The sequence below is a fragment of the Manis pentadactyla genome, chromosome 11 (genome assembly GCF_030020395.1).
Source record: "Manis pentadactyla isolate mManPen7 chromosome 11, mManPen7.hap1, whole genome shotgun sequence".
NCBI lineage: Eukaryota > Metazoa > Chordata > Mammalia > Pholidota > Manidae > Manis > Manis pentadactyla.
The window spans coordinates 114,044,517-114,068,225 of NC_080029.1; the positions used below are offsets into that span (position 1 = coordinate 114,044,517).

A 23,709-nucleotide genomic window follows, 5' to 3' on the forward strand; every position below is an offset into this window, starting at 1 on the left:
TGGGGCTGGTAATCAGGATGTATCCAAAGAAATGACTCTATAATGGTGGAACTTCAGAGGTCAAAGTGGGTGCCATTTCTGGACTGGGTGTGGCTGAAGATGAACAAGCTAACTTTGGTCTAGAAAGCCAGCCAGCTCACAGAAATTCTGGGAGGCTTTCAGGGAAGAGGCCAACAGCCCCAGAATATCAGGGATCCTGGAAAGACCTATGTAACAGTAGCCTGTCCCAGTCTTGCACCACTATCTGCCCCTTTATGCTAACCTTCTGTTTCCTATTTTTATCCATTTTTAAAAAACTAATATCCAGTTCCTTTTAGTTTTGTGTGTGTTAAAATATACATAAAATAAAACTTACTACTTTAACTATTTTAAGTTGTTCACTGGCTTTAAGTACATTCACTACTGCCCATTTCCAGAACTTTTTCATCATCACAAACAAAAACTCTGTACCAATTAAACAATAGTTCCCCATCCCTTTCTGATCTCTATCTTTAATAATTTACCCATTCTAGATACCTTATATAGGTAGACTCATATAGTATTTGTCCTTTGCAGCTGGCTTATTTCACTTAGCATAATGTTTTCAAGATTCACCAGTATTGTAGCATGTATCAGAATTTTATCCCTTTTTAAGGCTGCATAATATTCCTTTGTTAGTATATACCATATTTTATTTATCCATTCATCTGTTGATGGAACTTTTGTTGTTTCTACCTTTTGGCTATCATGAATAAAACTGTCAAGAATGTTATGTATATGTATCGTTTGAGTCCCTGCTTTTGCTTCTTTTGGGTGTATATCTAGTAATACAATTGCTGTATATATGGTAATTGTATGTTTAACTTTTTAAAGGGCCACCAAACCACTTAACACAATGGCTGCACTGTGAGAATTTTATATTCTCACCAGCAATGTACACGGTTTCCAATTTCTTCACATCCTCTCCAACACCCATTATTTTTACATTTTTTTTTTAGTAACAGCCATCCTAATCAGTGTGAAAGGGTATCTCATGTGGTTTTGGTTTGCATTTCCTTAATGACTAATGGTGTTGAGCATATTTTCACATGGTTATTGGCCATTTGCATATCTTCTTTGGAGAAATGTCTATTCAAGCCCTTTGCCCATTTTAAAAAATCAGGTTATTTGTTTCTTTGCTGTCGTTTCTTCATTATTGTTGAGTTGTAGGGGTTCTTTATATAGTCTAGATTATTGATTGCTTATCAGATACATGATTTATAAGTATTTTCTCCATTCTGTGGTTTATCTTTTCACTGTCTTGGTAGTGTCCTTCCTTTTAATTTTTGAAAGATGGCTGTACCATATGATTTACATACAATATTAAAACTTCTACATGGAAAAAAGCATTTATAAAATTAAAAACCCAGTTATAGATTTGGAGAAAGTATTTCTGTCATATATAACAGGCAAAGAATTAAAAGGTTGAATATATAAAGAGATCCTCCACATCAATAAGATAAACAACTCAACAAGAAAATGGACAAGAATATTGACAGGCAATTCACAAAAGAAATATAAATGGTAATAAATAAAGGAGAAAAGGTTTACACTCACTTGTTATCAAACATAACCAATAGATATTACTGGGCAAACCAGGTGGGCAAAAAATTAAAACATTATTATTATATTTTGTACAAGTACATAAAACACTGAAGAGTAGCTGGGAAAATGAATATTTGGCTTTTTCAGCCTCTAAAGGGTAAATGGACAGGGGAGAAATGTCTTAACAATAGGTTTTAATTTAGTGAACCCTCAGTATCTGCCATACCTACAGGTAAGGGAATGGAAATCGTGCAAACTTTGGTGCATCCTTGTTAAGGAAAAGTATGTAGCAAATGAGCTAAGTTTGTATGGACTGATGTGGACAGACTTTTCAAGATGAGAAACAGTACACATAACCTGATTTTATATATATTACAGGAAAATATAGCAGTTATCACTGAGGTTGGAGGAAGAACTGAAGTGGAAGAGGACTTAAGGATTTAATCTATGTTTCTGTATTATTTAAGTCATGTATATTAAGTTCTTACATTCCTTAAGAGATTAAAAGAAACACATAAATTACTACCCCTTTTCCCAAAAAACAAGAAAGCAAAACCCTAATTCTTTTCTTTGCCCATGGAATGCATTCACCATTTTTTCCACAACAGCCTTTAGTTTTTCTTTCTTTATTCCCACAGCTACACCCCATTTCCATCAGTCTGTGCCTGGTCAATTGCAATAGTCTTCACGCCTCCAGTCTTTCTTTACCCTGGTCCTGTAGTCCACAGCCAGCTTACTTTTCCTAAAACCAGGTTTACTTTAATCATCCCTCTGTCCACAAATCTTTTATGGCTCCCCCAAAGTTTTCAGAGAGGGTGCTAACAGATGTTCCAGAGTTCTGGGGTCTAGTGAATCTGGGAAATGTGTTCGACACAGTTAGAAAAAGACTTCTTCAGAATAGAATATCTAGATTTTAAAATGCCAATGTCCTTAGAAGAGGGGAAGACAGTGTATAGCTCAATTTACTTGGCAAAGCGATCCTTCTGAGGAACATTATTGACCTTCTCAGGACATACATTGAGAAACAATGACTTAAGGGAAAAAGTTCTTAAGTATTCTTCTGGTATTAACATCCTTGCTCAACATGTTCTTATCATTTCATTTCCTCCATTTCCCAAAATGAGTTTCCTTCCTTGCTTCTTCCTTCAGGGGTCAAAACTAGTTCCTCCTACTCCAGGGAGTTCTTCCTAATTATCTCAGTCTCTCGAAACTGTGGCACTTACCACCGGGACTCTTATTAGTTACTTCTTCAGAACTGTCTAGGTTTCGATAGTCCCCTTTTCTTGGGCCCAACTTGTCGACTCACCTGAGTAGTGCTAGGACTAAGTCTTACAATCTGTAGTACACATAATATTTAGCTGCTTGAGTAATATTATGCAACTCCCCCAAAGTAGATAATGGTTGCCACTGTGCAAGGCAGCATTTAGGTCTTAGATAAACCTGTTGGCATTATACTGTCATAGAAAGCACTGAAAATGGTACTGTATCTGTTTTCTATTGTTGAACAAATTACCACAAACCTGGTAACTTAAAACAACATGAACTTTTTATAGTTCTGTAGGTCTTAAATTTGTCAGAGGTCCAACTGGGCTAAAATCAAGGGTCAACAGGGCTGTGTTCCTTCTGGGCGCCTTAGGGAAGAATCTATTTCCTTGCCTTTTTCATCTTTCAGAAGCCTCTGTATTCCTAGGCTCCTAGCCCTATTCTCCATCTTCAAAGCCACAGGGGCTGGTTGAGCCCTTCTCACATATCACTCTGACCTCCACTGCCTCTCTCTTCCACTTTTAAGGAAGGACCCTTGTGACAACATTAGGCCTATCTGGAGAATCCAGGATTATCTCCCTATTTTGAAGTCAGTTAATTTCCAACTTTAATTCCATCTGCAGCCTTAATTCCCCTTTGCCATGTAACCTAACAAATTCACAGTTCCCAGGGAGTGGGAAGTGGACATCTTTGGGGAGCCATTATTCCACTTACTATAGGCATCCTTGCCAAGTCTAAATTGAGGGTTTGCATTCAATATTCGGGGTTGTGACAATAAATGGGAAAAGCTTTTTGGTATAACAAGACTCTTTAGTAAAGGGGGACTCCGCCACCTGATCTTTGGTAAATTACTGGAGTCTCAATATACACATTTTTTCCAAAATGTAAATTGCCGACCTTTGAGCTGCGTGTTAAATGAAATAATTATGCAAACGGATTTAGCTTAGAGGATGACAAATAGGCCCTCAAGCAAGATTCTTAAAGAATCTTGACGAAGAGGGTGGGCGAAGTTCTCTGAATGACATCTGGAGGTAGTTTGAGAGATTTCCGGAGAAAAGGAGTGAGGAAAAACGCCTGCCTTTGAAGGAAAATGGAGATTGAAAATTCTAGCAAAAGGAATCAAATTTCATGGGAAGCTTTTAAATTAAGGTTTAAGGCAGAGGTCCCATGTAAAAAAAAGGCGAGGGGAAGGGGCTCCCTAGGAGGCACCCAGTTGACAGGAGTTCAGAATTGAAGGGGGACATTTGTGAGGTCTTCATGGGCAAAGATCGTATTTTGAGAAATTCCCTCCATACTTAGTTCAAGGCCATATATATCATAGTTGTTCAACAATCCCTTAATGAATAAAGTAATTAAAAATGTGGCAGAGAAAAAAATGAGACGATCACAGGTTCCACCGAGATTTGAACTCGGATCGCTGGATTCAGAGTCCAGAGTGCTAACCATTACACCATGGAACCGCCATGCTAACAGGACCGGCTTCAGCTCTCTCATCCTTACAGAACCCCACCCCCATCCACTAATCCACTGAGGGCGGGGCTTACGCACTCCCCAGTACCCTGCTTCTACGCCTGGTGAGGCGAGCAATGAGGGAGAGGCCACTAGGAGTGTGGCCAGCTGGGCGTCCAGGGCTCGTTTTCCTTCTGAGCCTCCTGGATGCGGTGAGAATTTGAAGACGGACACGGCTGACCCGCGAAACCCCAACCTGGGCTCAGGGGCGGGGCGCCACCCCCCGGAAGTACTTCCCCTTAGGGGCTGGGGCCTGACGGAAGTGGCGTAGCCGCAGGGAGGGGTTCTTCGCCCAGTCCGGCGGCGGCAGCTCGGCGCTCGGGTTACCCCTGCAGCGACGCCCCCTAGTCCCACCGATACCACCGCTGCTCCCGCCCCTTCGCTGCTCGGCCGCGCAATGGGCACCCGCGATGACGAGTACGACTACCTCTTCAAAGGTGAGGCCGTGGGCTCTCCTGTCCACCGAGTCCCTGTTCGGGGGCTCGGGACACTCCCGGGAGACCTGCGTGCGGGCCACCCCTGCACTGAAGCCGGCCTTCTTCAGCCCTTCCTCTCTGCGATGTCCTAGCCCAGCCCCTTCTCCTCTCCTCAGGCGGGGTCCTCCCCACTCGCCAGTGTCTCAGTGACCTCCCCGTAGGCCTTGGCCAGCCTCGGCCCCTTCACGGTGTGTCCTCACGGCGGACCGACTTGTCCTAAATCGCCTTCCTTCCCCGGGTTCTGCGGCCCTTCCAGAGGGGCCGCCCCTCCCACCGTCGCTGTCGGGTTTGGTGCCCCTCCCCCTCGGCGTCCACCCTCACTCCCCTTTCTGAGCCCCTCTGACAGGCCCTTCCGTCGGCTCTTCGCCTCTCCTTCCGCGCAGACGCCCGCCGCTGATCTTTTCCTTACCTGCCCTCTTTTCCCCTGGAGCGACCCTCCCCTCTGCGGCCCCTCGCAGCCCATCCCCTCGGACGGACGCCCTTCCTAGCCGTCTTCTATTCCAGGGCCAGGTCCTCGTTAAAATCTGGGCGGACCAGCAGCCCCCACCCCCCCTTTCCCCACGTTCACGCGTTAGTAACCTTCTCACACTGCCCCCGGGATTGGTAGCTCTTTCTCTACCTTCCCTCCGCAAACAGTTTAGAGCCGGGCCTCCCACGTCTCCTGTGCGACCCCGAGGGTGGGGGGTGGGGTGGGGCAAGAGGATTGTCCATCATCCACGCGCGTGCTTGTCGCAGTGACCCGGCCGACTGATGTGACTTCCCACCTAGGCTTTTTTTCTCCTACTCTCCCTACCCAGCGGCAGCCAGCCCGGATGGACTCTTGACTCTTCTCACGAGAAAGGGGTTGCGGATGGGTGGCGGCTGTTATCCTTGCCAGACCTGAAGGCCCAGTTCCTGAGCAGGAAAGGTTGTGCGCTGCACAAATACTAGTTTGCTTATCACTATGGACTGGTTGCTTCCTGCTGCAACACTGGGAGGATCCGACCTTTTGGTGTTTTTTGGAACAGGAAGGGAAGAGTCCTAGTTGGCGCCACATACCTTTCTCCAAAAGGTGGGGGCTGGGGGGAAGTTGTGTGCTCTTTGGTCAAATTAAGTATTTATTATAAATAGGGAAACATGCAGTGCCCTTGGACAAAACATTGGAGGGAGGAGAGTGGATAGAAAGAATTACTTATTGGTTAGTCCGGAATGGATCCAAATAGCTTTTTTTTTAAATCAACAAAGATAAAGGATACAGTTTTCAATGATAAAAGAGTATGGTAAATGCTTTTTTTGTTCAGTGAATGCGCGCTCTCTCTGATGCTCTTTGCTCCTGAATTAGGAGGGCAGCCATCAGTAGTATGCTGAACAAAGATCATTACCAGGAAGAAGAAGCCATTGCTATTAAAGCTTTACAGTGGAGGGTGGAGTTTAAAGAGTGTTAACATAGTGGCCGTTTCTGACTTTGCTATTGGGTACTAAGAATGATTGACCAAACGAAGCAGGAAACACTGCTTTACGAATACTTTGCAAATCTTGGCATACTAGCTGATGATACACCTTTATCACCAGTTAACTCCTCTGAGCCAAAATATTATATGGGGGGCGGGGGTACATTCAGTATCCACTCCCACCCTTCGTAGTGGAGAGACATTTACAGAGAAGAGAATACTTAATGCATTTTACAAACACCAAAGGGAAACTTGGGATTAGCTTGCTGAATGCATACTGTTTGCTAAAGGCATTTGTCAGGTGAAGTTGCTTAAGTGAGACCCTAGAGACTGGTGTTCGGTGGTTAAAGGGAGATTTGTTTTTTTAAATAAGGTATAGTGGCAGTGGGCTGCTAGCTACCCTTGAAGTAATTAATTTAGAACAAGATAGACTAATAGTATTTCTCCTGTTTGGTTTGTAACTTGAATGTTGGTTATAGAAGCCTTTTTTTTTTCACTAAGAATATTAATTATTGTGGATTTTAAAAAATTAATTTAACTTTGAGATTAGACCATCCTACTAACAGAGATTGAGAGCATAGGGCTTTGGAATCAAACAAGCCTGGATTCAAATCCTAATTCAGGTCTTAAATTTGCTTTGTGACTTTGGGAAAGTCAACGTCTTTGGGTCTCAGTTCCCTCATCTGTAAAAGAAATAATACCTACCTCCAGACTCTTGTGAGAATTAAGACTGGTGTGAGGAGTCAATAAATGGTAATAATGTGAAAGAAGTTACTGTGGTTCTTGTCAGTTTTTTGACCCTTAAGTTTTTATAAAAAGAAGAAGAATAAAGTGTTAGTAAAGAAACTTAGAAGTAGGAACTTTTAATGTGTTTTATGTTCTCATGGGTTATGGTTTCATTTTGTACATTTTGCTACATAAGGTAGGGTGTTTAAAAAATTCTGCTGAGAAGGATTTCCAGTTTTTTCAAGCTCTTACAGGATGTGAGTCACTTTTTTTTACTTCACTGTTGATTATTTAGCCAGTTTCTTATTTACAATTAAATCATATTTTAAAGTGAAGCAACAATTTCATTTTAAAATGGTTTCATTCTACAGAGACTTACTCATTGAGATGAGCTGCAGTTCTGTACTTGAAAGAAGGCTTACCTAGCAAAATTAATAATTAAGGGAATTGGAAGTTAGTTTGTAACTCAAACCTGTTGAAAATGAAGGGATATTTTGATTAGTACAGTGGTTCAAATGGGAGTATAACATGAGAGCAGGACAATTATTCTAAATTATGTCTTTGTTCTTGAACATTAATCTTTAGTTAAGCTCAACAGTGAGACGTTTGGTGCAGGGGAATTGATTTCATTTTTTTTTAATTTTTTAATTTTGGCATCATTAATCTACAATTACATGAGGAACATTATGTTTACTAGACCCCCCCTTCTCCAAGTCCCCCCCACATACCCCATTAGTCACTGTCCATCAGTGTAGTAAGATGCTGTAAAGTCACTACTTGTCTTCTCTGTGTTGCACAGCCCTCCCCGTGCCTCCCCCCACATTATACATAATAATCATAAGGCCCCCTTTCTTCTCCCTGCCTTCTCCCTCCCTTCCCACCCATCCTCCCCAGTTAATTTCATTTTTTAAAACTTGACTTTTTAATCTTAAAAGCTTTAATTCTACAAGTATTTACATACAGTGTGGTTGAAGCCCTATGGCACATACAACTGCAGTGTCAGTCACAGTTCTTATTTACAAGTACTGTGCTACACACCAATCCAATCAAAATCACATTTTCTAAAAAATCTGAATAGTCTACATCATTTTTGTTTCAGTCTCATTCCAGAAGGTCAGTAGTAAGTCATCAGCTGGTTGTCAGTGGAAGGGACCAAGTGGAAGGGACCATAGGAACTTTGCCGTCTTGCATCTTGGTCATTTTTCTTTCACAACTTTTGATTGAGCAACTGAGATTCTGCTGAATCTGGAAAAACTTGTCTAGGCTGAAGCCTTATTGAATTCATTTTATTTTAAAGACTTTCACTGAGGTTGAACTATGAATGTAGTTGAAAGCATAGAAACATCTCCAGGTTCATTTTCAAAAATCAGTATGAAAATCAGTTATTTCTTAAGGTGATAACATTTAGGTCTGATTTATGGTGATGGTTTGTTGAATTAAATTTTAGTCTGGTACATTAGTTTGGAAAAGAGTGGATAAAACTAAATGTGGTTGAAGAGGTGGAAATTTTTACTAAGTAAGATATAATGTTTTTATGGCATTTGGAAGCTTTAACATTTGCTATGAACCAAATTGAGAGAGATGATACTTAAAATTCAGCAGATGAGGTTAAAATCAGGTTATTTTAGAAATGCTATTACAGATGTTTACTATATAGATGCTGTCATTTAATTTATGTTTGTATTTATACTATATAAATATATATAAACATATAGATGAATATAGTTATAAAATGTTTAAAGTGGAAGCACTTTTAACCTAAGGAACTAGTTATGGAAAACAGGAAAGTCACTGCAGAGTCTTTTCTTGAACTGTAGGATGTGATCATACAGTTTGTCACATTTTTACAAAGCAGTTAAATACCGTTATCTTAATGAGGGAAACTATTTTGAATACAAATTAAGTTCGAATCCGTGAACTTTTCATTTTTTTGGTTTGTTTTTTTCAAGTCATAGCCAGTAAGTTCTCTTATGTTGCTTAGGTAATTTAATCAATTCTCATTTATTTTTTAGTGAGCCTGAATGACCCTTTCAGTTTGGTTTCTCAGTTAGTAACTGAATACGAGCAGTTTTCCTCATTGTGTCGTTTCCTGGCATCTTTTTGGCAGCACTATTCTTGCAGAACCAGTATCTTTTGTTGTCATTCAGATTTAATATTTAAACAGTTTGCCAGTCTTAATTCTAACAACCTTGACCAGATAACTGTATTGTACTGTATAAAGCATTCATGAATCTTGAATTATTTTCAGATAAGGGTGCTATTTTTTATAATGTTAATTGGACACTTTGAGGGGGGAAAATGCCATCATTATCTTTATGTTGGCATGAAGATTTGAGGATGGGGGGAGATAATGGGCATTATCATTAAAATGCAGGTTAAAAGGGAAGAATCGGAAAACCTGAAAGTGCTGGGGTTTTTGTGGGAGGGAGAAGATGTTCCTTGACTTATTTATTTTTTATTTTGCAAAAGCATTGTCAGATGTCTTGCTCTTTGGCTTTAAACTATGTGACTGGCTCCTGAATTACCTCGATATCTGAGTTCCTATGAAGGGGAAACGTTTTAACTTTTGGTTTTCCCTTTCTGCCTTAGTCATACCCCAAGTGGGGCTTTTTTATATGGCAGTGCTAGTTTGGGGCTAGAAGTGATCCTAAAGGAGGTTTCCTCTACAGAGCATCCAGCTTGCACTAAGAAGCAACAGCGAGTGTATCCTATTAATAGGGTAGACTGTTACTGAAACTGGGATTGGACCTCATTGCCCAGAATTGTGACATCTTCCCTGGTATCCAAATTAAATCATTTACTATAATTTCTATGTTTGCCACAATACCTCTAATACCTCTAAATTGACTATACAGCTAGAAGTAACTATAAGTTGTGCTGCATAAAGTCACTGGCACCTGGATGATTTCTTGCTGAATCAGCTAACAGAGGAAGCTAGAAAGATAAGCATTTGATAATGTACTCTCTCCAAGACTGTTCAGAGGCCAGTTCGTATCTGTTCTTGTAACAAGGAAGGGATGCGCAATGGCCTCTTTTTGCACTCTGACCAGGGTGCAGTGAGCTCTCACGGTTTGTACCTCCCTTTTTACCTCCACCACCAAATCTCAGTCTCTTTAGTAAGGTATGGTCTTATGCCTTGATTTTATTCTTGCATGTTTGATTTTCTTTTCTAAGTTAAATCAGTTAATAAGAAAGAAGAAGAGCCTTAGAAGGCAACAGTAGAAATAAGTATATTTTCTGAAATGCCAGTGAAATTTTTACAAAGGAAAAAATGTTATCGAGCTGAGAATTTGTAAACCTGTGAACTCATTTTGTTCCTTCAGATAAAAATGTTTAAAACAAGATAACTGCTTATTTCCCCGTTGTTTATGAAACTCTTAGGTGTAACATCACCTTGGGTAAAAAAGAATCCCTGTGTATTTAGTAGTAAACTGCCTTCTGTAATAATGATAGGAAATAAATTCATCTAATCAAAACTTGTTTTTTAAAAAAATAAGTGGTGAAAGTGTATCTCTCCTTTGGCTTTAACTCAGTAAATCAGAATTGTTATTTAGCATCTTAGGCCCCTATTAAACTTAGTGGAGTGTCTGTTTTTGGAGGGGTCTCTAGCTTCCTGCCAGTCTGATAAATACAGCTATTAAAGGGTCATTGTAGTTTCTGTAATCTGGGTTGCAAAGTTTATAAACCTGATGCTTCATATGTTAAACATGTTTCATTTTGCCTAGGTGTGAGTCCTGAGGTCACACCCAGTCTTTGATGAAACTAAGCAGAACCTATTCATTTTTGCCCTCCCTAACACCATCATCCTTTGTTACTTTCATGCCTGATACCTTTTAATACACAAATTGTTCCTTTGGTTTAGGATTTACCTTTCAAGTTGCCTTCTGTGGTAGTAAGGTTGGTAGAGCATTGATGGTAATTAATGAGTTAGCCTGTCTTCAGTGCCTAGTGGATTTATGATTAAAATTGCATGTATAAGACAGGATACTCTGTCTTAAGCAGATGGTGTGTGGAAGTCATTATGCAGGTAGGAACAGGTTAAAAAGAATGAATTGTTTTTATCAGTTGGTAACAGGTCAAGAATATGGCTATTCAACCCCACCCCCATCCCCTTTTAAAAATCAGATGTCCTATTTTTTTTTTTTTTTCTCTAAAGCCTGGTGGTATTCTTGAATGTGTTTGCCTCATTCATCTGACATTAAGATCTTTGTCTTTTTAGTTGTCCTTATCGGAGATTCTGGGGTTGGAAAGAGTAATCTCCTGTCTCGATTTACGCGAAATGAGTTCAATCTTGAAAGCAAGAGCACCATTGGAGTAGAGTTTGCAACAAGAAGCATCCAGGTTGATGGGAAAACAATAAAGGCACAGATATGGGACACAGCAGGGCAAGAGCGATACCGAGCTATAACATCAGCGTAAGTGTCATGGTTTTTAAGTTCTGGTAAATAGGCAGTCATCAAGTGAATTAGCTGATTTTTGGTATCCGAAGAGGTACTGTTTATTTTTTCCTTTTAAGAATACCAGTATTAGGATTTTGAAATTTATCTATAAGTGTGTTTTTAAAAATATGTAATCCATATATTTAGTTCCTTGTGGTGTTCCCTTCCATCTTGTGTTTGTGTTCTAATAAATACGTGTTTCTGTTTTCAGATATTATCGTGGAGCTGTTGGTGCCTTATTGGTTTATGATATTGCTAAACATCTCACATATGAAAATGTAGAACGATGGCTGAAAGAACTGAGAGATCATGCTGATAGTAACATTGTTATCATGCTTGTGGGCAATAAGAGTGATTTGCGTCACCTCAGGGCAGTTCCTACAGATGAAGCAAAAGCTTTTGCAGGTTAGTGGTAGGAATTCCATGACATTACAGTGAATCTGTATTTCTTGCTGTTATCGTTTTGCACTTTTGATACGCTTCCAATGGGTGTAATTGGTTTCAATAGTTTCAGAAAGGTACACAGGAATGCATAGTAAGGATTGCTGTTCTGAAAGTTTGTGATGACTTTCACCACCAAAGTTTTGAAGCAAAAGTGGCTCTTTGGCTTAACTTTGAGTTCTTAAAACGACTGTAGTATTTTTGAATTTTTGTTGCCATAAACAACTGTTTTCTCTCCCAGGAAGGGATAGGTGAAATCTATCCATTTATTCTGTGCTTCCTGTCTTTTTTTCATTATATCTTTGTGTTTTTACCAAGGCTGCTCTACGTGGGTCTGGAAATCAGTGGCCCAGGAAGCATCAGGGACCAACAGAGGTGTAGCTGCTTAGGAATGAAAATTTTTTTTCCTTATGGAGGATCTTTCTCTCTTGCCTCTTTCCAGTAGGGGCAGCCTACCAGAAGGCAACATTATGCATTCTTGGCTAGTGAAAGTTGTGACCTTCCACTAGTGATTATGCTATGAATAAAGTTTTCTATAATAGTTTTTTAGGCATGTAGCTTTATTTCAAATAATTAACATTTACAGAATTCTGAGTGAATCACATATACCCATCTACATTTATACCATAGCTGTGTAGCCTTGATGGGGAGAAGGACAGTAAGGGATAGGAATAATCAGGTATTTGATAATTTTACCACATTTTGAGTAGTGTCATTCATTACTAGTGGTAGTATTTAGATGTAAGTAGTATTCATTTTAATTAAGAAGCTAAGAAAAATTTCTCACTTCTATTTTTAATCTACTAAAACTGTAAGTAGAATGGTACCCTTACTGCCCAAGAAGTTGAGGAGGTCTTAGGTTTTAGAAAGTTATGTTATTTTCCTTTTGAAGGCTTGAATGTATCATGTGCCTTGTATTACAGTTTGACAAGATGGAAGTTTTTCTGTCTCTCCACAGAAAAGAATGGTTTGTCATTCATTGAGACATCTGCTCTAGACTCTACAAATGTAGAAGCAGCTTTTCAGACAATTCTGACAGGTAAGACTTGATTTTTTTTAGATCGTATCAGTGGGAATTGGAAGTTTGAGGGAAGTAACTTTTTCAGGAAACTGTGTATCATCCTATCTGAGAATGACTATCATTTGAGGGCCGCTATAGCAAGAGCTGTTCAGAGTACTAAACCTTTACACCCCTTGCTTGCTGAACTTGGTCACCCTGGTTTATAGTGGGAAAAATACTTTGAAGATAATTTGTTCACTTCTCTTATTACTTCGTATTCCATACCACAAGTAGTGCTTAAATGTACTTTCATAAGACAAATAATTGAAATCCCAGCTATAGAAAGTTATAAATGCCTTTGAAGTTCGGTAAAGAAAAGCTGTTCTTGGTTCTGATGTGTTAAAGAAGCAGTTAGGGAAAAATAAATTCTTAAAAATTTAAATGAAAAAACAAAAAGTAAAATTCTCCTGTGATATATTGAAGAAGTAGGTGTTGCCTGTAGAGAAAACTAGCCAGTGAATATGTATAGAAAGGCTTAAATAAATAGGGGGAAAGGAAAAAAGCTCATGTTGTTTTGAAATATGGATGTGCAGATCTGGTCAACCTAACCAATAAGAAGAAAATTCGGGTTGACTCATATCTACCCTGACTTATTAGAATAACCAGTTTATCAGTAAGTTTGGCCTGACTCCTCTAAGAAGTATTTCGATGAGTTATTTTTACGTACTTTAAAATTGTATATTGCTTTTAAGAACTCACGATATAGAGTGTAGTCTTAATATATAGTACAGTTTTATGTGGTGTTATTAAAAGTCTGTATGGAGAAATGGTTAATAAATGAGTTTCCGATTATAATGTAACAAGATTTTAATTTATTCTTTGCATGCACTTGTATTAGAGGTGAACAGATTTTAATATTTAAATGTCATCATATTTTACTGTAAAAATGGAGGGAATGAAGCCTAGGATTTAAGAGCCTACCTTGGGTTCTAGTCCTGTATCCTCCACCTCTTAACCACCTCTGTAATCTTAGGCAAGTTGCTTAACCTTCCTAGGCCTTACTTTGTAAAACTTATATATGTTTTGGGGAGTTATTTTCTTTTTGAAAAAGGGCTTTTGTATTCATAAATACCCCGTGATATGGTTTGACTTAACTGTTATGTTATGACTTATGTTTTGTCTCTATAACCACAAAAAAGAATTGTTTGCCACTGAAACATCTACTTTAGACTCCAAAACTGAGTACATGAATTCTTTTTTTTTTTTTAGATAATTATTTTTTATTGAAGGGTAGTTGACACACAGTATTACATTACATTAGTTTCAGGTGTACAACACAGTGATTCAACATTTATATACATGATAATTCTAAGTACCAGCTATCACCATACCAAGTTGTTACAATATTTTGACTATATTCCTTATGCTATACATTACATCCCGGTTGCTTATTTATTTTACAATTGGAAGTGTGTTTTTTTTTTTTTTTAGATAAGAGTACATGAATTCTTATATGTAGAATAGTTAATTATCTCTGTTACATAGTGAATATTTGGTATATTAGTAGTTAAATAGCAGTTAAGGCATGGAAACAAAACCTCATTAAATGTAAACTAAATATTGATGATTTACATGTCTTATTAGATTTCTGTTATCAGAAAAATAGTAACTAAGAGAACTGCTGCTAAGGTTGGGTAAACAGTCTTTGGGACATGGTAGTTTAGAGTCTTCTGTCAAGTTTCATTACATATTGTTACAAGCAAACAAGATTTGATTAAATATGCTATATGCCTGCAAATCTTGTTTTTTTCTTTTTGTGTGAATTCTACTGAGCCAATATGTAGAGTACTGAATTTATACCCAGGAGTTAGAGGTTTTTACCTTTTACCACTTTTGTTTCCATTGCTTCTTTAACTAGTCATTAAACCTCCCTAGTCCTTAGGTCTTAAATTCATAGTGTCTTAAAATGAGTGAGTTAAGTCATCTTGAAGCTCTGTGAGTGTCTTCTGAAAACTTCACTTGAAAAAACTTTTTAGTCCATCCTTGTTATTGGGATATTTTTTATGCCCCATCAAATCACCTCTGCTATAATTCTAACCCATTTATTCTGATTTCAACTTCTAGTCCATTTATTCTGATATTCAGGACAAGACCAAGTCTTTTCTTCCATCTGCAGTGAATTATTCTGATATTGAGGATAAATTCTGATATTTCTGACATCTGCAGTGAATTATTCTATGTATCTTTCTGTAACATTGAATTTATGATCCACTCAGTGAACTAATCAATAAGTAGTAGTATATACTTAAAATTGAGCTTTTTAGTGTCTAAAGATGAAGAACATCTGGCTGTTCTCTAAAAATTCACTCTAGATTAAACTTGTTTTGCTTAATTAATGTTGCTTGAATGCAAACAAGATTTTAGCTTCACTTACTACCACTTTTCCTCTTATATTCATTATTTCCTCAGCTTCTTGCATAAATCTCAGTGTTGATCTGCGGGATTAGAGATCACTGCATATGGCAGCAGACATCTGTGTTGTTTTGCAAGTGTTAGGTTGTTCTAAGCTTTTCTTCTTTATACAAGTGGGAGTATTAATGCATAGGAAAAACAGGAAAGACAACAGTAATCTGATTAGGTTTAATTGTATCTTAAATATTTACAGTATTAGGGATCATTTACATTGTGTTTTGATGATGCTGGAAGAAAAAAAACTTATAAATTCTTAGATGCAAAGTTATTTATTGGAAAATTTATCTGCATTATTGCTCTAAAGTTACATTACTCCAAAATTGTGTTGCTTGTGTTAGAATAGACCCATGGTATTTTGACATCCATGAATTTGACAGTAACTCCATGACATAGTTTTGCTAATGGTATTTTTTTAGAGATGGTTAGCTGGTGCATGAGTGAGCCTGGTAGATTGTGCATCCTCTGGCATTTCAGTGTAGTTTTGTTGTCTTTCATCCTCAAGTTTATTAAGGGATGTTTTCAATCCATGCTTTACATACTATTATTTTTTCTTTTAACTTTGAATTTTTGACAATTTCAGACTTAAAAGGTTGCAATAATAGTACAAAGAATTTGCAAATACCTTTACCCAGATATTCCCCAGATATTGATATTCTACCACCTCTGTTTTATTCTTTTTTCTTCCTCCATCTAAATATGTACATACTATTTTTTTCTGCACCTTTTGGAGTGAGACATGTTGCTTTTTATATCTAAGTACTTTTTTTTCAGTGTGTATTTCCTAAAACAAGGAAGTAATCTCTTGTGTTACCATAGTACAGTTATCAAAATCAGAGCTTTAGATAGTAAGTCCACATCAGTGTTAGCTGTAGACCTTATTCAGATTTTGCCAATTGTTCAATTACGTTATATTAGTAAAAGAAAGTCTGGGATCAGCACACATTGCATTCAGCTGTCATAGCTCTTTAGTCACTTCTAATCTGAAACAGTTCCTCAGACTTTTGTTTATTTACATTTTTTGGAAGGTTATAGGTCAGTTATTTTGTAGTGGTCCCTCAGTTTGGGTTTGTCTGATGTTTCTTCATGATTAAGTTCAGGTTATGCACTTTTAGCAGGAACACCACACAAGTGTTCTTAGTGCATCATATCAGAAGGCTCATGATACTAGTTTGTCTTATTTATTACTGGTGGTGTTAACTTTGATCATTTGGTTAAGGTGGTATGTGCCAGGTTTCTGTGTAATTAATAGGTCCAAGCTATCTTTTTAGTATGAAGACTAAATTCTTAATTCTGTGGTTAAAAGAATTTTAATTCACTTAGCATATTGACTCTTAAAAGTGGGCCTAGAGTTTTCAGTCATTAATTTCATTACAGAGAATCTTTTAATTTGGTGTAGTAGCTTTGTTCTTGGCATGTGGCAATCTTTTAAATATGTGTCAGTATGTCAAATCAGAGTGTTTTTGACCTTTGAGAAACTTACATGGGGAGCAGTGGGTTTGAAAAAGACCTAACAAATTTTGATCTAGGCTGTAGTGGAGTAACTCACACGTCTGCTTTTTTCACAATTTTTGGAGGGACTGATTTCAGTCCTTTTTGTTCCACAGTTTGGAACAGTTGCATTACCTTACACTTTACTTTGAACTTGATCCATATTTCCATTAGAGTAGAAATAGGCATATGTCTTTTTTATTTCTTCAGTCAGTTATATTTAAAGCTATCTTATATTAATATTTTACTTTATACTTAGGTCTCCTATAAGAGACCCTGATACAGGAATGATAGAACAGAATTCTTTTCTTTCTAACCTTACCTATCCTTTGGACATCTTGACAAGGGACTGCACAGCAATTAGTGTATCACATACATTTGCTTATAAAGGAGAACATGCCCTTGAAAAAGGAAAATATTTGCATCTGGTTTAGCAAGTTGCTAGTCCAGTCCCCTGCTCTCTACCTTAATAACCTCTAATCAGATGCCAGCTAAAAGGTACCTGCTTCCAGTTTTCTTACCACAGTTTTTTAAAGCGATACAGTCAGCCACAAGAGACATAAAATAAATTACTTGTGTAGCCTCTTAGTGCCCATTCTGCCTGAAAGAAAATTACTCCCAGTTTTCTGACCAACACTTTCTTTTCTTTATTGCTTATTGGCATTTTCATCAGCAGACATCTTTTTGGTGACTGGAGCAAATGTAGCAGTAATCCATTTCCATAAAACAGTGTGCAGTACTTGTAGACACTTACACAACACTGCTCAAATGTCTTGCTTTGTAATGAGATCTCTTTAATCATTTAACTTTCTGTGTTCTCTGAGAACTCTGCCTTTTCCCTTTCCTTTCTTCCAGTATTTGCTTATCATGTAGGAACCTCCAAAATATTTTTTGTTTTGGTTCCCTTAACTTAATCCTCAAAAGAACCTGTAAAAAAAAGTTAAAATTTGTAGAGGGTCATATTTACTCATTTGCATTTGAAAAAGATGAGTCATCTAATTTGGAATTAGAAACAAAGAATAAAGAATGAGTGGTGTAGTTTTACAGTAAGCTGATGATCTTTGTTCGTTAACTACTAGCCTGACTGAATGACTGTCTTCTCCTTTACCCTTGACACACTCCAGTCCCAGCCCTTTTCAAGGAAAAGACTCTAAATGAAAACTCCATATCCTTTTAATTTTTAAAAAATTCTAGTCAGTAGCCTCTCTATTATAATCTAACTTTTCCCTTTGTGCTGCTTCACCTTGCAACCACAGTCAACCTTCTCACACATAAATTTTAGCATCCCTCCACAAAAAAAAGCATAAGAAAAGGTATACTATCTGACAGCGTTTTTGTTAGTTTACATTATCAGTTGACTAAGTTTCTGTTGTTTGGCTTAAGGAAATTAGTCCTTAATTTAGACAGAATGTATTAAATTAATACATTTCTTCTCTAGCTTTTTGGTAGGGAAAATTTCTAACATACCAAAAGTAAGATAGTATCATGAACTCCCAGGAGCCATCTGTCAACCAGTCTTCCCTCCCGTTCCCTCTCCCATTACTTTGAAACAAATCCCAGGTATTGCATCATTTCACTTGTAAACATTTCATGATGTATATCTAAAAGACTAGGACTTAAACCCGTAACAACAAAACCACTTAAAAATTGGCAATAATTCCTTATTATCATCTATTACCCAAGCAATATTAAAATTTCCTGTCTCAAATCTTTTTTCCACAGCCCAAATTAGAATCCACATGATGTTCACACATTCCAGTTGGTTGATATGTTTGGGCCATTTTGAAAATACTCTTTTTCTTTTTTACCCCATAACTTTGTTTTATAATTTTTCAAGTATTACAGAAATAATACAATGAACACCAATATACCTTTAATCTAGAATCATCAATTTACCACATTTGGTTTATTTATACATGTGTATAATATACTTTTTCTCCTTTTGCTCAATCTTTAGAAAATAAATTGAAGACATTGTGGGACTTTACTACTAAATATGTGAGCATTTTTTCTTAGAACAAGGCATTCTCCTATATAGTCTCAATACCATATAATTTCATATCTAGGAAATTTATGTTTATACAGTATTATCTAACGTGCAGCTCACATTCACATTTCTCTAAGTGTACTGACATCCTGTATAGATTTAGTTTTTACAGTTTAAATGTAGGATCTGGTCAGGGATCATACATTGTATTGATGGATTGTTTTATATCTGAGGTATCAAATAGAGAAGCCACTGGCCACAGGATGTTAATTGAGTACTTGAAATATGGCTAGTGGACTGAGGAATTGAATTTGAAATTTTACTTATTTAATAAAAATGGATCTAGAACATTTATCCCTATCTTTTAAATATATTTTATGACAATAACTTTTTGAAGAGTCTTGGCCAGTTGACTTGTAGAATGCCCCTCAGTCTGGATTTATCTAATTGTTTCCTCATGATAAATTCATTTTAAACATTTTTGGCAGGAATACACAGGTGTCTTTCATAGGAAAACATTGTGTCCTTTATAGTCCATCATAATGCATGTCAAATTATCCCAATTTAAGAATTCCCTTACCTTTTGAGGCTATTTTATTTGGAGGGAGTGCTGGGAGAGCAAAGAATAAGAATGACTAAGATACATTCTGTTTGTGAGGAGTTTATAACCTAGTCACAGGGAACTGCTTTGAGTCAGTGTAATTAAGACCAAATAAAATGTGTTAAATAAATATACTTGCTGTAGAGGAGTGTAATAACATTTATTCGTGTAGTTAGTTACTTATCATATTCCTACTATATGCTCTATGTTGGAGATACAGCAGGGAATAATGTAGACATAACTTTGTTGGTCCTTACAGAGTTTTAAATGTTCAGTGAAAGAGGTAGGCACTAAACAATTAGTTTTGATAAGTGTCATATAAAATCTTAAGTTGAATAATTATTTAGTTGCAGTTTAACTTTAGGAGGCACTGATAAACATTATCTTTCCCTCCTTTTTCAAGATCTTTTGAGATTTTGGCATGTTGTGAAGTTTCGCTGGTCCCTACACAGCCAAGAAAAATACCTAAGGTGTCTAGTAGTGCAAATTTACTTTTATTTTTCTGTGTTACAGTAACTGTGTGTGTAGATTTTTTTAGTAGTGGTAGACTGAAAATACTTTCGTGGTTTAATTTAGATCTAAGCCCATAAATTATGTATCTCATTAAACCAATATTTACTACTGGTGGATCTTCCCTCTGAAATGAAAAATCTTTGTTTCTCCTCTTACCCTACAGGAAATTGTTAAAAATAGGAGGTAGACTCTAATCAGTGGCTGTTGGAAAAAACTTCAAGTTTTTGTATTCTATGCTGAGTTTATTGACAGTCTTCCTTGCAAATTTATCTTCTATGTCTGTGTATCTTTTACATCAACTATTGGTGGTTCTATTCACACTGAGTATTGCTGTTTCTTCTTTTCCACTCAGAGATATACCGTATTGTTTCCCAGAAGCAAATGTCAGACAGACGTGAAAATGACATGTCTCCGAGCAACAATGTGGTTCCTATTCATGTTCCACCAACCACTGAAAACAAGCCAAAGGTGCAGTGCTGTCAGAACATATAAAGCGTTTCTCTTCTCCCCTAGAAGGCTGTGTATAGTCCATTTCCCAGGTCTGAGATTTAAATATATTTGTAATTCTTGTGGTCACTTTTGTGTTTTGTTACTTCCTCATACTTATGAATTTTTCCATGTCTTAAGTCTTTTGATTTTAGCTTTATAAAATCATCCACTTGTTCTGAATGACTGCAGCTTTTTTTCATGCTATGGCTTCACTAGCCTTAGTTGAATAAACTGAATGTTTGGATTCCTCAATTATTGTTTACTTTTCATCATGGAAGCCTGTCATTGTAGGACATAATAGAACTTGATCACTTGAAGCTCAGATTTTATTGGTCTTGATCAAATCAAACTAAGAAGACTTTGGAAATAAGCTATCATTTTGCAACAGAGCAACTTAGAATGAACAGCTTAGAATTCATACACTCTTTTTTCAGTGCAGTGTGTATTTCCACAAATCTAAGAATTGCTGTATAGACATAAGATTTTGAGAGCTTGAAAATTTTCCATTATTCTGGAAGTCCTTTTCTAAAATGCCTTAATAAGGTGACATAGTTTAGTAAATTTTGTCTTTTAATTTTTGTAAGCATCCAAGTTGATTAGAAAGGGAGCCACTTTTTTTCTGGACAAGAATTACCTTAATAAACACAAAGGACTGTTAATGGTTTCAGTAGCATTGTAGTTAAATGGGGCCATGTGTTAAGCAGTGCTGCCCTGGCAGGCTGGGAAGTAGACGTGGAATTCCATCTGAGGTGCCTCTGTTGCAGTTATCAGGCAGCCCAAGTCATTTAATTTATCTAATTTCCCAGCGGTAGATTATGTGGCATTTTATTGCTCAGGCAATAACTGGTTTAATGCTCTTAGTATCAAATTGTGAAGTGTTAGTTTTGTCTTAAACCTTTTAATAAATGAAATAATCCTAGTTTTCATCACCATGTCCACCAGGCATGGATAATTATTTTAACAATGCTGATTTTTGAGTTTTGGAATATAGTCCAGTTAAGTACTTGGTTTTAGTGTGTCTAAAGAATACAGTGAGAGGTCAGTTTCTGCTCAAGTGGTACCACTTAATGGCATGTATTCTTTTAGTACATAGGTGAAATAGTACCTTGAGTTTAAATAGAGTGCATTTAGGCATTATACAAACCTGAAATAGTTTTTTCCCACTACATTATTGAAATCAGTGGAGCAAGTAGGTTCTCATTCAGAAATGTGCACACTAATATTTAGTTTAATTTTGTTGTGGATAATATTAAGCACTTAACTCTGCAGTGTTCTGAAAGTTGTGTCAACTGAAGTGATACTATTCAGGATGGTGGAATATCCCAAAAAATATATGTGTGTGTGGGCTTGCAAAGATAACTATGTTTCATAGTTAATCTTGTCTTTTGCTTGCGGTGCTCATGACGTGTGGGGTGCACGGAAGGCATTGCTTTGGTCAGTCATTTTGGTTTTCTTCTGTAGCCATTTTATTATTTTAGTGTATTGGTTATGAAGATACTATTATCTATTTGTAAATCGCTACTTTGTATTTTATGCATGCTCTGTAACTTGATTTTTTTTTTTTTTTTTTTTTTAGTTATTGTTTTGGAATCTATTCACATTCTAATAAACAGTTAATAGGGGGACAATTCTTTATGTTGTCAGATTACATTTTTCCTTTGAGTGCTTTGGATGCAGCCATGGGATATTTTGATTCTGAAAAATAGAGCATAGGTCCTTGCATTACAGAGTAAACATTGAATTAGAGGTATTGTTGTGTGAATTCAGCTTTGATTTTAGACATACAGTTCAGTTATTCTTTTCTTGGAAAAAGTATTACCAAAACATTAGGGAAGTAATCTCTGTACTTTGATACATAGCAGTATCACCAGACCCAGGAAATGATTCTGTCACTATTTTACTCAAGATTGGCAGGAAGTTTTCTACAAAAATACTTAAGGGAAGGACAGTATAGGTAATTTCTCTTATATTTTTGAAATATATGTTCTCTTATTCATGAAAATGAATAAAGTAACTTTGAATTTTACTAAGTTTAGTAAATGTTGCCACAGAATGGATCTTGGGAGAATTTTGAGAAACCTGTAGTTGTAGAAAATGGCTCTGAATGTCTCTCAAAAAGTGTATTCATTCTGATGGTATTTCAGGAGACAAACTCTCAAGAAACATTAAGTTTTTAAATATTATACAAAAATTTAGGGCTCAGGGCAGGTTAGAAGTATTTTGCTGCTTGACCCTGCTTTTCAAGTTACTTTAACTTTGAAATTTAGCCTGTTGTATATTCTTAAAAAGTCAGTTAGCTGTCTTGACTTGATTTAACTTCTAAGAGGGGTGCTAGCCAGTGACTACACTGGAGGTCTTTTACATTGAGAAAGATTATGCGGAAAAATTAGACTTCCAAGTTTGGATTGCCCATGAGAGCTGGTCATATTTATTTCATAACTGGGAAAATGAACATCTTAATTTTTATTTTTAGTGATACTGTATTTACAAAATAAAAAGCTCTCAGTGGTTTGAGCTATTGTCATAATCTCTTCTACTATAAAGAGAAAACACTACTTGTTTTAGACAGTTTTAGCCAATACCAGAAGCATAATAATTGGAAGGCTGGTGAGTAATTAAGACCTTAACTCCAACCTGCTAGGTTTCAAATTGCCTTTTTTCTTTTTGGCAGAAGAGAAAAATGGAGACTGGTTACTTGGTATCTCACAAACATCTTAAGCCTGAAAAAAAAAAATCAAAACAAAATATGTATTTTGTATAAGGACTCTTCCTGACATTCATTTCCTATGTGGGGGGAAAAAAGAAAACAAACCATGAAGGGACCCTTTTCCACTGCATCATTTAATGGGTTAGCATTGAGTGTGAAAGAGAAGGGGGCTGATTTTTGTTCTCCTGGTTGGGGTGGTGCTGGTGCCATACCCTTTCTGAAATTTGATAGGTCACCTTTCCCACTCACCTCTACAAATGCCAAATAAACTGGAGTTGTCATTCCAATGTTTTAATTGGTGTTTCCCCAAATTTAGGAGGCTGATGTTAACAATGAAGTAATAGAGTGCTAATATCATTACAAGGTACATAAAGGGGGAGACCATTAGGCTGAGAGATCATTTTAGTTGAAGTATTAATTTCCCTGAAAATTGACTTGGAGGACAGAGAGATAATATTTGAAAGGATGTTGATACTTGGCATGTATTAGGAAGAGTGCTAAACTCTGAGTTGAAAGACTGACAGTGGCAGATATATCAGAGCACTAGACTAGTTGACAAAGACTTGAATTCTAGTCATAGCTCTTCTGGTCATTTTGTCTCAGCC

At 37.0% G+C, this 23,709-nt stretch overlaps 1 protein-coding gene and 1 non-coding gene across 2 annotated transcripts; one reads left to right on the plus strand and one right to left on the minus strand.

The window, feature by feature from the left end:
* Nucleotides 1-4,214: 4,214 nt before the first annotated feature.
* On the minus strand, nt 4,215-4,286 carry TRNAQ-CUG (transfer RNA glutamine (anticodon CUG)). The gene has a single exon. It is a non-coding gene; the product is annotated as a tRNA-Gln (tRNA).
* A 281-nt stretch (nt 4,287-4,567) lies between these two features.
* RAB11A (RAB11A, member RAS oncogene family) lies at nt 4,568-20,649 on the plus strand. The gene is made up of 5 exons (XM_036932246.2): nt 4,568-4,772; nt 11,187-11,382; nt 11,618-11,811; nt 12,806-12,886; nt 20,261-20,649. The coding sequence occupies exons 1-5, from the start codon at nt 4,733-4,735 to the stop codon at nt 20,398-20,400; spliced, it is 651 nt and encodes a 216-aa protein (XP_036788141.1). The 5' UTR covers nt 4,568-4,732; the 3' UTR covers nt 20,401-20,649.
* Nucleotides 20,650-23,709: the final 3,060 nt, after the last annotated feature.